The sequence below is a fragment of the Ochlerotatus camptorhynchus genome, unplaced genomic scaffold (assembly GCF_037179485.1).
Source record: "Ochlerotatus camptorhynchus isolate MF236.1 unplaced genomic scaffold, CSIRO-AGI_Acam_v1.1 ptg000300l, whole genome shotgun sequence".
Lineage (NCBI taxonomy): Eukaryota > Metazoa > Arthropoda > Insecta > Diptera > Culicidae > Ochlerotatus > Ochlerotatus camptorhynchus.
Window position 1 is genome coordinate 1,015,979 of NW_027040788.1, and position 13,616 is coordinate 1,029,594.

General features: G+C 41.5%; 1 protein-coding gene across 4 annotated transcripts in view; it reads left to right on the forward strand.

Annotated features, from left to right (window-relative positions):
• The first annotated feature begins 1,753 nt into the window (after nt 1–1,753).
• Nucleotides 1,754–13,616, forward strand: part of LPCAT (lysophosphatidylcholine acyltransferase) — a 99,410-nt gene continuing 87,547 nt past the window's right edge. The window contains exons 1-2 of one of the 4 annotated variants that reach the window (XM_065228699.1): nt 1,754–1,800; nt 2,061–2,868. In XM_065228699.1, the coding sequence (XP_065084771.1) occupies nt 2,644–2,868 (225 nt within the window). In that variant the 5' untranslated portion in view covers nt 1,754–1,800; nt 2,061–2,643. The other 3 variants (XM_065228696.1, XM_065228697.1, XM_065228700.1) reach the window with 3 other exon arrangements.

Consider the following 13,616-nt stretch of genomic DNA (forward strand, 5'->3'; position numbering starts at 1 on the left):
TCTCAGTTCTGTCGAGGCTATTCGCTCTATGAGGCCGGTAAAGCACTCCTCGTATTTTCTCATGAAAATACGAGAGCTTTTAAGTGCTTTATCTTTAAGATCTTTTGTCATCACCTTTGCATGGGTCCCATCTAATTGCTCGATTCCGGGCAATGAGATGGCTGACTCACTTGCTTAGGTGGGCGCTATGGAAGGCGATATTTACGATAGACAAATCGCCTACGATGAATTTTTCTTCATTTATCGTCAACAGTCACTCGTCAGCTGGCAGAATAAGTGGAGTGAAGGGAGTTTGGGACGATGGCTATATTCGATCATCCCTAAGGTGTCGAAGAGTTCTTGGTTCAAGGGGTTGGATGTGGGTCGAGACTTCATTCGTATGATGTCTCGCCTCATGTCCAATCACTATTCGTTAAACGCTCACTTGTTCCGTGTTGGGCTGAAGGACAGCAATCTCTGTGAATGTGGACAAGGTTACCAGGACGCAGATCACATTATTTGGTCTTGTGCTGAGCATCGCGGAGTCAGATCTGAACTGTACGATTCCCTTCGGGCTCGAGGTAGACAACCTAATGTTCCAGTTCGGGATATTTTGGCTAGACGCGATCTGGAGTTTATGAAACTCATATATGTTTACTTTAAGAATTTTAACATTAGATTGTAAGTTTTATTAACCTTGTGTTAAGTTTGTATTTTGTACGTGTGGGTTTTTTTTTATGTTTGTTTTCAAGATGAATAGAAATTAGTTCATGTTTTAGGATTAATTAAATATTTGTATCGTAAACCACATTTCAAACCTCCCTCTCCCTTTTCCCATCAAAAAAAAAAATGTAAATCCCCACTAACCTCGAGACAACCGCGAGTCTCCTTTAACTTTAAATATAAGAAATCAATAATGTATACCAAAAATGATAACTCGGCTCTGTAAAGTTTATTCGATTGAGCCTGTACAAATAAAGTAATTAATAAAAAAAAAATAACGTACATGACGAGACGTCAAATGCAGCTTTTAGATCCATATATGCAGCATCGACTTGTCATCCTGAATCCATGCATCGCAAACAGTTAGAAGTAAACTGCACCAGGTTCGTGGACACGGAGCGCTTCGAGTAAAAGCCGTGTTGTTCTGTATCGATATAATTTTTGCAATACGCGAACAGAGCATCATTTATGATAATCTCGAACAGTTTTGAGCAGGCACACAGGGTGGTGATTCCACGATAATTTGCGACATTCCGTTTGTAACAACTGCAGCATTAGTAGCATGATGAGGTTATAAGTTTCGATGCTATTTTTTCGATGAATTGGAAATATATGCCCATAACATTCTTTTACGAAAACATTTTCCATGAACTTTGCTCGTCGATTGCGTCGAAATTTGTTGCATCAAGATAGGTACAGATTTACTGATTTTTTACTGAAAAAAAATACAGATTTAAAAGTGGCAACCCTGCCACCGAGCAGTGGCACTCACACACCCATATGCCTCCCACATCGCACTGGGAAAAAAGGAATAATCGGGAGGGTTTTCCTCTAGCATACATTCCATACACGTGCGAAGACGAGACACGAGAGTGTGCGGCTGTGTTGCGATTCAAACACACTCTCTCGCTCTCCCAAGTCTCCCACTCGCACGCTTCATGAGAGAAGAGCAAACCATTTTGCAGCAGCTGGTTGGATTTTCGGTCCGTTCCATCCGTCCGTACCACCGTAGTCGTCCTTTTCCAACGGTAGTTGACTTCGAGCGGTTGCGTCTTGCGGACGTGGATAATTTCATAAGTGAATTTCCGTACCAGTTCAGTTCAGTGTTGTTTTGCTGGCAGGAGAGAGCTCTGGGAAAAAGGAAGGAAAAGTGAAAAATCAATTTCCTTCTTTTTCGGGTGAAAATTGGGAAACTATTTTCACTGCGTTATTTCCGCTGATTAGCGGGGTGTTGGAAACAAGGAGAAATATCGGACCTTTTTATAAAGCATAGCAATTATTGATCGATCGCTGAGTGAAGTAATGCAGTTATTGCAAAAAATATTATGTCCATTCAATAAAATTCGTCTTCTTCGTAGGTCGAGTATTTCGCAATGCGATGGTGTTCGTGAAATTTATCGTTTTGTTCGGAGCCGTCTTCTTGGTTGGATAAAGAAGGAGAGGTTTTTTTTTCGCAAATTTTTCTTCCTCTTCGCTTTGCGGCGGATCTCTTCTGCTGATGTGCTTGGTGCGGTCTCTTGCGGTCTAACCTGAGTGAGTGCGGAATGAAACACAAGTGAAAAAATAATGCCCGCTGATGATGTGCGATTAAGTAAAAAATAGTGGAAGCAGAGAGAAAAAATTCAATACATAATACAAGTGAAGCAGTTGCGAAATTGATTTACCTACCAAGTTTTAGTGCACTCGGTTAACGGAGTTCCTAGGAAATAGCTTTCTGGGTGAGGTGAAAGTTTTCACTGGGAACACTGTCAAGTGCATCTGGGTACCTGCAAAAGGGAGTGTTATTACGGATCCGTTGCAGCACCGAAGGAATTATCGTGCTATCTCCGGGTCTGCGCTGTGCTGAGGGTCGAATTTTGAATTACGTTGCAACACGCGGTACGGTACCGCTAGAAAAGACGCGTGTAGTATAAACACGATAAATAGAAGAAGAATCGGTGAATGAGCACAAAGATAAACAACATGGAATCAGTGCCGCCACCGTCGACGGCGAAGACGGTTACAACGGGGAATGGAGTGCAAAAGCAAGAACCGGATGAAGGTAATAGAGCTGCGGTGGCAACGAAGAAGCAGCAGCAGAATATACAAAAGCAGCCCAAAGAGCTCCACTATGTGAATCCGTTCGTGCACAAGCTGATCTGGGATGATCCTATCGATAAAATTAAGGTGAGTTATTGTATCAATTTGACTTAATTTATTGTTGTTCATTTCATAACTTCAATTTTCGATAATATTTCTTTACATTATTTCGGCAAACATTCAACGATGCCTCTATCAAAAGCTTATGATGCCCACTAAACTTCAGAAAAATTTCACCGACATAAATAGACCGACATGGTACAACAGGTGATGCACAAGTAGTGTACACTCTTAGAAATGATTTCCGACTTCGGTAATTTTTACCGAACTTTCAACAGCTTCAAAATCTGGCAGTTTAATGAATCAGTTTTAAGGTTTCAAAACAAGGAGAACTTCACCACACACTAAGATTATTTTACAGATTTCTGTAAAATTTTATCGAAATCTCAACAGGTAAACAATTTTACAGTTTTCCTGTAATTATTTACAGATATCTGTGAAAAATTTACAGATATTTGTGAAAAATTACAGGAAATCTGCGAAACTGTTTACCGAACTGTTGAGATTTCGGTAAAATTTTACAGATTTCTGTAAAAATTTCTAAGTGTGCACAATGACAATTCGACTATTTAAACAAGGAGGACAGTGTTTTGAAATTAACAGTTAGTGAAACAGCTTTTGAAATGATGGTCAAAGTTATAGCAAGGTGGCAAGTAAACCAGGAAAACCAAGAAAATGTCGGAAATGTTTTTTACCAGGAAAAAAAAACCGGAAAGTTTTAAGCAAAGCCAGGACATGTATGTCGGTGCCTTTTCTTTTCACTGAATTAACAAATCTAATTAAACTAGCTATGGATAAATCTGTCCAACCGGCGCTTTCGAAAGTGAATGTCAAATCGCTCATAAGTGTCGAACTTTCTGATGATTCTTTCTTACCGGCAGCCAAAATTGAGCTGGGATTTGCTGTGAATGCTGCGGTTGAAAGTCCTGTGAGGGAAAAACATAGTGTCGGAGAAAAACCTCCTAATTTCCCGACAGAACTGTAAGAATTTTACGTAGCAATTCTTCGTACAATGCAAGACCGATCACCATTGTCATCCCCCTTTGACCAGATATGTTTCTTGCCTGGACCCTGCTGTTATATCGAATTCTCCTGAAACAGCTATAAAGCAGTTGAATTTTTGTCTTGAACAACTAGTGGAGAGGGATAATATTAATGGTACGGAAGCGGACAAAATTAAGATGAAATATAATAAGTTGTGCGATGCTCTTAATTTTAAGGAAATGATGAAATATTATCGCTGAAGTGAGGAACGTTTGGACAGATTGTGGATGAGGCTTATGAATGTTGCTGGCAAAGATTTTTCCAAACCTGATGGGTTTCGTCACGAAAATTCTTATATTGTCGCATGGAAATGCCACACTGGAAAGGGGGATTTTTCGTAAATAAGGAGTGCTTGGTGATCAACCAGATAGAAGAAAGTCTTGTCGCATTGTTCATAATGCAATATTGAATGCTGGAGGCGTGACGAAAGTCGGAATCACGAGAAGTCTTGTGCCATACGCCAAAAACTCCTACGATCGGTACAAGGAAGCTATCAACAGGAAGAAACAGGAGACTATCGATAGGGACAGCGATGCTAAAAGGAAACGAAAAGTTGCCCAAAATGTTAAGGAGTTGGAGACTAAAAAGGCAAAAAATACTTTCAACTGCTCAACAAGAAGCATCAGTACTCGACGAGCAGATGAAACATCTCAACCCTTAAATACGCAATATTGCTTTAAAACAACATTTCCAAACATGTTAGAACTATTTTAATATTATTATTATTATTATCTCTATTTAGGAGATTTTCAGCCGCAGGCTGGTTCATCTCCGGGGCAACTTTCTTAATAGCTAGATCGTATATTTGGAATATCCAATTGAAGTTGCTTTACGGAGCCAATAGTTCACTGTTCATTTTCTGTAACATTTGAAAATGATCGAGTGTAAAATTCATCCATTCAAACATTGAAAGTTTTCCTTTACACATTCTACCGAAGGCTTCTTGTTCGGAGTGTAAGTGACATATAAATGCCAATATCGCTAAGGACCAATGTACCCATTTAGTTAAACCAGGATTAAGACTTGAGCGAAGGTCAAGAAATTAACTTTAAGCTGCTTGAATACTGTAGACGTAAGCTAAGTTAAAAATCTGTGACTACAAATACTAAGTTAATGGATATTTATCTGTCAAAATTTAATTTTAATTTGTTGACATGAACCGGATGAGCACTGATGTCTTTCAAATATTTTTTTTATTATCTGGTTTGACACATGATATGCATTTTAGTTAACGAATGCCCTTTAGTTGATGAAAACTCGACACAGCTCAGCGAACGTTGAATATACTTAAAATGGAATACTTATTTTACTTCTGTTTTTCAAACCAGTTTAGTATGCATATGAAGCATATAATTTGAAGTATTTCACTAAATACATATATAATATAGTTAAGACATTTCTCTCATGTAGAAGAATTATAGGAATTATGCAAAACTGATAGATTTAAAACATTAAAGGATTAAAGGACCCACTCACTATGGCGAGTATCCAATGAGACTTGATGATGGTCAGTTATTGCCTGATGTATCTGTGATTTCCAGGGAGAGCAGTCGTTCGATTCCTTGGCGCAAGTAGGACGTCGTGATCTTCTACCAAAACGCCGGTGGAATGAATTCTGATGTTGAAGAGTACCGCCTAGCTGTATCGGATCGTTGCTACGATATTATTGTCCTGTGCAAACGTGGCTCGATTATCGAACGCTTTCCAGTCAAGTCTTCGGTCCTGACTACGAGGTCTTTCGTTGCGATCGGAATCCTAACAACAGCCGTAAATCTACTGGTGGAGGTGTCCTTGTAGCTGTCCGTAGCGGGTTGGAGGCAAAGGCCATGGAACAATGTGGAGCAGGTTTGGACAGCCATGAATCTGGGTGATCGCACACTATTTCTATGCGCTCTGTACATTCCACCTGATCGAGTCCGCGACAATGAACTCATCGATACTCACTGTCGGTCAGTTTTCACAGTTGTCGAAAGTTCCACTCCAGTTGATGAGATATTCATTTTTGGTGACTTCAATCTGCCAGGCGTTTCGTGGAGTCCATCTCCTAGCGGATTCCTGTATCCAGATCCTGATAGCTCTACATTTCACGCAGGAGCTATTAGCCTTCTCGACAACTACAGCGCAGCGACGCTTTCTCAAATTAACCATGTAGTTAACGAAAATGGTCGTAGTTTGGACCTCTGCTCCGTGAGCACACAGGACAGGGCTCCATCAATTTCCTCGGCTCCTTGTGCACTAACTAAGCTAGTTCCACATCACCCTCCTCTAATTGTCACTGTTGAGGACAAACTCGTGCGTGATTTCGGCAACTATACTGCTACGGTTTCTTATGACTTCCGTAAAGCTGACCACCGTAGCATCATAGATGTATTGTCTAGCATGGTATGGGAGAACATCCTTGATCCAGATGACGTTGAGGCTGCAGCGCAAACCTTTTCACATGTCTTGGCATATGTCATTGACAGACACGTCCCGAAAAGAACTCACCACAAAGTGTCTCACTCTCCCTGGCAGACGAGAGAGCTACGTAGGTTGAAGTCAATCAAGAGAGCAGCATTGAGAAGATTTACGAAGTATCGCACGCTTCCTCTGAAACTACATTATGTGAGGCTGAATCACATGTACCAGCGAGTCAGTCGTGAATGCTTTTCAAGTTTCCAACGAGGCATCCAGCGCAAACTTAAGCTACACTCGAAATCCTTTTGGAACTACGTGAACGAGCAACGCAGGGAATCCGGCCTCCCATCGTCTATGGAATTCAACGGAGAAGTTGCTGCCACTGTTCAGGATATATGCCACCTTTTTTCCGAAAAGTTTGCCAGTGTATTCACTAATGAGACACTAACTGACGACCATATTAACCTGGCTGCCAGGAACGTTCCAGTAAACGATCAAACGCTGGGTGCAATTGATGTTAATGCAGAAATGATTTCTAAGGCCGCGACTCTGCTCAAGTCATCCTTCAACCCTGGACCTGATGGAGTTCCATCTGTATTTTTGAAGAGACATATTGCTAGCTTGTTAATTCCGCTTCTTCGCCTGTTCCGAATGTCTCTCTCAGGTGGCATATTTCCATCTTGTTGGAAATTTGCGCACATGTTTCCCGTCCACAAAAAAGGAAGGAAACGAGCTGTGGATAACTATCGAGGAATTACATCGTTAAGTTCCGTTTCGAAGCTATTCGAGCTAGTGATTATGGAACCGTTGCTGTCCCATTGCAAGCAGTATTTGAGTGCTGATCAACATGGGTTTACTGTCGGCCGCTCTACAACTACCAATCTGCTGTGTCTCACATCGTATATAACCGAAAGCATGTCGGATTGGGTTCAAACGGACGTTATTTATTCAGACCTATCCGCAGCATTCGACAAGTTGAACCATGCTATTGCGATTGCTAAGCTCGGCAGGCTCGGTGTATGCGGTAATCTTCTGAGTTGGTTTCGATCATATCTTACCGGTCGGCAACTAAAAGTTGCCATAGGAGATTGCAGATCAGTTAGCTTCTTCGCCACATCAGGTATACCTCAGGGAAGCCACATGGGACCGTTAATTGTTATACTGTACTTCAACGACGTGCATCTGGTCATCGAAGCTCCTCGGTTATCATATGCAGATGACCTCAAAATCTTCCTACGAATCTGCTCCATTGCTGACTGTCACTTTCTTCAACGTCAACTGAATGTATTCGCTAGTTGGTGCAGGTTAAACAGAATGGTAGTGAACCCAGCCAAATGCTCCGCTATTACGTTCTCACGAAAACAACAACCGATAATATTTAGCTATGACCTGCTTGGCTCGACCATCGAACGCGTGAATCAGGTGAAAGACTTGGGTGTGATCTTGGATTCGCAGCTTTCATTCAAGCAACACATTGCACCCAACCGGTGGATGTAAGATTCGCTTACAATTATGTGGGATTCATCATCAGAGGATGTAAGTGGAGACCGCATGAACCGAGGATGCGATATACCTAGCTGCGGTCCGATGTAAGAAAATTGGAGACCGAAAAATGTGGAGTTGTATTAGTGAGTGAAATTAATTATGTCGAAAAAAATAGAAAAAAGGTTGGCGACTGGACTCGAACCACGGACGTTGCGACTATCAGACCTGTGCTTTCTCCACTGCTCTCTCCATGCTTCTGAATATGGTCAGCCTAAAAGCAAACATGAAGCGCTCATTTTCTCGCATGCTCGACTTCGTATGCTTTTTCTGCTGGAGAGATTCGAGATAAGTGTGTGCGTCGTTCTACAATGTTCTACAATGTGCGTCGTTCTACAAGCTTACTGGTACCCTCTGGTACCTATAGTCGAAAGCGTAGATGCAACACGAAATAAAAATGCACGACTTCGTATGCTTTTCCTGCTGGAGAGATTCGAGACAAGTGTGTGCGTCGTTCTACAAGCTTACTGGTATCGTCGAAAGCGTAGATTGAACCCGAAATAAAAATGCTCGACTTCGTATGCTTTTTCTGCTGGAGAGATTCGAGACAAGTGTGTGCGTCGTTCTACAATGTTCTACAATGTACGTCGTTCTACAAACTTACTGGTATAGTCGAAAGCGTAGATGGAACACGAAATAAAAAACACAAAAAACCATTACATCGCCTGCATGGTCAATTTCTAACATTCGTTGCGATGTTCATGAACAGAGGATGATAGGAAACGGAACTAACATTCATTGTAATAGATTTTTGGTTTGCGTGTGCATATGTTGTTGATAAGGCGTCAAGAACTTTAGGGTTCATTTTTAGGATAGCTAAAAACTTCACTGATATCTACTGTCTAAAATCTCTCTATTGTTCGCTTGTTCGATCGACGCTTGAGTATTGTTCAGCGGTTTGGAACCCAAACTACAACAACGGTGCCGAGAGAATTGAATCTGTTCAACGTCGCTTTCTTCGTTTTGCGTTGCGTAGATTGCCTTGGAACGATCCGTTTCGATTACCAAGTTACGAAAGCCGTTGTCAACTTATCGACCTAGTACTTCTCCGGACTAGAAGAAACACAAACAGAGCCCTAACCGTGGCCGATATCCTACAAGGAAGGACAGATTGTGAGGTTATCCTGAGGCAAATTGACCTGAATGATCAACCCCGACCGCTTCGTAATAACCTTATGCTAAGACTGCCTCTACGTCGCACAAATTATGGAGCGTACGGTGCGATTTGCGGACTGCAGAGAACATTCAACAGAGTTGCATCTGTTTTCGACTTTCATCTCTCCCGTGATGTGCTTCGTCGAAAGTTTTCTTCTGTTTTTCGCCGGCAGGAGTTAAGATATTGACTATAAGATATACGTTTTTTAATGTTTTTTTTTATGTTATGACCATGCTTGAATGTATTTTTTTTACCATGGTTGATAAGGTTAAAATCATTGGGGCTTCATCCAGCCTGTTGATGTAAAACAACAATAAACAATAAACAATTATAGAAAAAAAAACCAGCCGTGTGCCAATAATTATTATTTTCCATATGCATTCGTGAGAATTGAACAGTAATTACCTACCAATCAGGCTAAGGCCTTAATGTCCTCTGCTGTCCGAAGAAGTCGTCTCAACTCTACTCGATCCATGGCCACACGCCACCAGCCTCGTAGTCTGCGAAGGGTCCACAGGTCGCCTTCTACTTGATGGATCCACCCAACCCGCTGCTCGTCTCTTCTTCTTATTCCTGTTGGGTCGCTTTCCAGAACCGTTTTCACTGGGTCGTCGCCCAGCATTCTTACGACGTGCCCAGTCCACCGTAGTCGCCCAATTTTTGCAATGTGGACGATGGATGGTTCTCCCAGCAGCTGATGTAATTCGTGGTTCATTCGCCTCTTCCACGTTCCGTCATCCATCTACACTCCACCGTAGATGCTACGCAACACCTCCGTTCAAAAGCTGATAGTCAACTTCGTGCTACGGCGAATTTCAGCAGTGTGATCGCGTGGTAGTTGCAGCAATCCAACTTGTCGCCCTTTTAGTAGATTCCATCCACTCCTCCGGCAATATCTCCTCCTCCCAAATATTCGCAATTATCCAGTGCAGCGCTCTAGCTAGTAAATCACAACCGGGTGGGAGGGTGCTATGTTTGAATTGAAAAAAAAAGTGATAACCTACCTGACTACGAGTATAACTTAGCCTAACGTGCTAGATCACGTATGATCTGATGAGTTGATCTCAGACAGGATAAAAACTCTCCGTTCTTCTTATGTCTGACTTCCAGCCAGGAGGTGGATCTCAGAATTTCTAGTTCGCGGGGGACTGTTCAGGATCATCCTAAGGATCTTGTTCTGGATCCTTTGGAGTTTGAGGTGATGGCATTTGGCGCAACTCTCCCAGATTGGCATACCGTACTCAATTAAGGGAAGGATGATTTGTTTGTAGACAGTATGCTTATTTTTCAGGAACAGGGTAGACCTCCTGTTGATGAGTGGATACAGGGATCTTATCAAGATGTTACACTTGGTTTTCATTTTATCAACGTGCTCCATGAAAATCAGCTTGCTGTCTAGTGTTAAGCCGAGATAGACTACCTCTTTCGACCATTCCACCACTGTGCCGTTCAGACAGATCTTATTATTCTCCGACGGACCAAGTCTGGGAGATTTAAAGTGTGGAAAGATGATGACCTGGGTCTTTTCCGCGTTGATACGGATCTTCCAGCTGTTGAAATATTCACACAGGACGTCCAAGCCTCTCTGAAGTTTGGCAGTCAGAGCTCCGATGACCCTTTCCTTGTAGGCTATGGATGTGTCATCTGCGAACAGAGGGAGAGCTGGCATATCAGTCTCAGAGGTGAACAGGTTGAATAGAATGGGGCCAAGGATGCTTCCTTGTGGAACCCCGGCACCGATATTGAAAGCATCCGATGTGATAACATTCAGAGAGACTCGGAACATCCTGTCCGATAGATAGTTATTTATTATCTTCACTAGGAAGATTGGAAGACCGTACTGCTGCAATTTGAACACCAGGCCATCATGCCAGACATTGTCGAACGCTTTTTCAACGTCCAACAACGCTATGGCAGATGTTTTCGAAACATGCTTGTTCCATCTTATAATGTTTGTTACTCGAGTCAGCTGGTGGACGGTCGAACGACCTTTCCGAAAACCGAGCCGGTGAAGGCTGATTGGTCGATAACTTGCAGGAGAGGACGGATCCTTCCCAGGTTTCCGGATGGGTATGACTTTAGCTGACTTCCAACACGAGGGGAAGTAGCCATGTCGGAGGCACAGATTAAAAATCAGTGCCAGATGTTTGTAGAATGTGGAACTAAAGTGTTTGAGTTCCAGATTCAGGATGTTGTCGAAACCTGGGGCCTTCATGTTTTAGATGATTTGATATAGGCCAACAGTTCGTCAGCCGTAATGTCGGATTCCTCGAGAAAAATATTAGGAATCTGATGTAGGTTGGTTGCGTTTACAGCATCCTCAGCTTCGTTAGGGCTGACGATGTTTTATCCGAGATTATGGGAGCTGACGAAGTGTTGACCTATCACGGCAGCCTTCTCTTCAGGAGTTATCAGATGAACCACTGGGTCGCCGGGACTATCCAGTGGGGTCAGTGGTGGAATGGGGTCTTGGCTTATTTTTAAGGATTTTGGTTAGTTTCCAAAAGGGTTTTGCCCAGTCTAAGAGAGAGAGAGAGAAAGCGGATCCTGTTAGCAAAGTTTTGATTTCTGAGGTCCACCATCCTAGCTTGGATGGTTTTTGTTAGGCGTTTACAGTGGGTCTTCAAGACAGGCAAGCCAGAACGCTGGTATTGCCTTCGAATGGAGCTACTCCTCCTTAAGCTCCTGGTGGGTCACATGAGTTGAGGCTAAATAGCAGCGCTCTTTTATATCTTTTCAGGTTAAATCAGAATGATATGCACCCAAGTGGTACTCGATTATGACGACTGGGTTTGGGAAGAACTTTATTTTATGAAAACAGTGATAAAAGTATCATTGTTTATTTATACATTGGATAATGCTTGACATTATCACTTTTTACAACAGTTTCTTGTCGAAAATCAACAATCGTAAGCTACTTTCGATACGTAGACATATTTCTGATCCTTTGGTGATAAAATTATTGAAATTGGCAGCTGGGGCAGCTGAATTATTAACGTTCAAAATCTTTCATAATTTCGTTACATGTTTCACTTTCGGTTTTCACAAAGTTTACCCCCAGATAGAAATCACAGACGAAGTCCTACTTCAAAAATGAAGGAAGTACATCGCCAACTGAAGTGGAAGAAGATGTAAAAAATTCAAGTGGTGCAAACCCTGCATAAGATTCTTTTTTTTTCGTTTCATGCACATTCAAGACCTAAAAATAGTATAATTTACTTGTTTTGCAAGTAGGTACCAGGTTATGATTACGGCTTACAGCATCATGTCAACTACTATTTAAAGCAAAAGCATTTCCAATTCCTTTCTTACCAAAAAAAATGAATTAGATTTTCCGTCTTGTTCGGAAAACTGTTCACTTGAGACATCATTTTTACTAAATTAACGTATTGGATAAAAAAAAACCTTGTCCAATAACAGTAGAAGCAATAATTAAAGTAGCCTTGCTACGAATTTGTTGATTTTTGACAGACACCTTGTTGCCACAGACGAAGGTCGTAGAAACTAAAGTCTGTTCCGTTTAGAATTTGGTGGCATAAAATGGGTCATTTATCCGAGAGGAAATGATGTACAAAATCTCTAAGGGTATCATTTTGTACGTTTTTTTTTAGATATTTAGATTTAAGGGAAAAATAGGAAGATTTTTTTAAACTATTCGCTAAATACCTCTCATTATGTCTTGCACAGTAGAACTGGCAACCATATCCGCCATCTTTTTCCACGACTTCTACAAATCAGATAGTGTTATGATTGTTTTGCCAAATATCTTCAATTTATGCTTGATAAATGCCCAAAATTTTTCGATGATACGAAAATCTGGAGAATTTGGTGGATTGATATTTGTTCAATAAAATCGAAATTATTCTGCGTATAACATTCAATTACATCCCTGCTGTAATGGCAGCTGGCTAAGTCGGACCAGAACTTTACGGTACTACTCTTCTGGAGACATTCCTCCTTGTAAAGTTGTCCATTTATAGTCACTCCAGAGATGAAAACCTTTGTTTTCTTTCCACAACTGCAGATGCCTTGCCAAATCATCAACTCTTCGTACGTTTTCAACGTGAGTGCGTGTTGAATGAAGTGATGGAATTTTCACAACTGAATAAACAATCCCTCCAGCCAAGGAGGACGAAAGCAATCCGCTTTACATTTCATGTAACGGATTTCTATAAAATTTGCTTCAAAATTTCGATGTTTTAAGTTAAATTCTACTCGTAATGAATAATAACAAGCACTTGCCGATATTATCCGATTTCATACACTATTGATCGATAATCTTGAATGTGGTAGAATTATCGAGCATTATGCTGATGTTGTTTTTAGTGTGCTATGTGATGTGAACTGTCACTTTCTTGAGCATCTGCTTTTGTGATTGTTGCATGTTCAAACTCTGGAAGCAATGTTATTTGCCCGGAGATTTGGTAAAAGAATTGATGGCCAAATGTGACCAAACGATAGGTGCCATCGATGCTGATCTTCACCGGATGCCTAAGATTGGGGAGGTCTGTTGAGGTAGTGATGGAAATCAGTAATGACCTTGGAGATATCCGAGAATTCCCATTCGTGACATAGGCGTTTCCGCATTCCCTATAATGTGTGCAATGCGCTATACTATCACCTCACAATTTCAAGA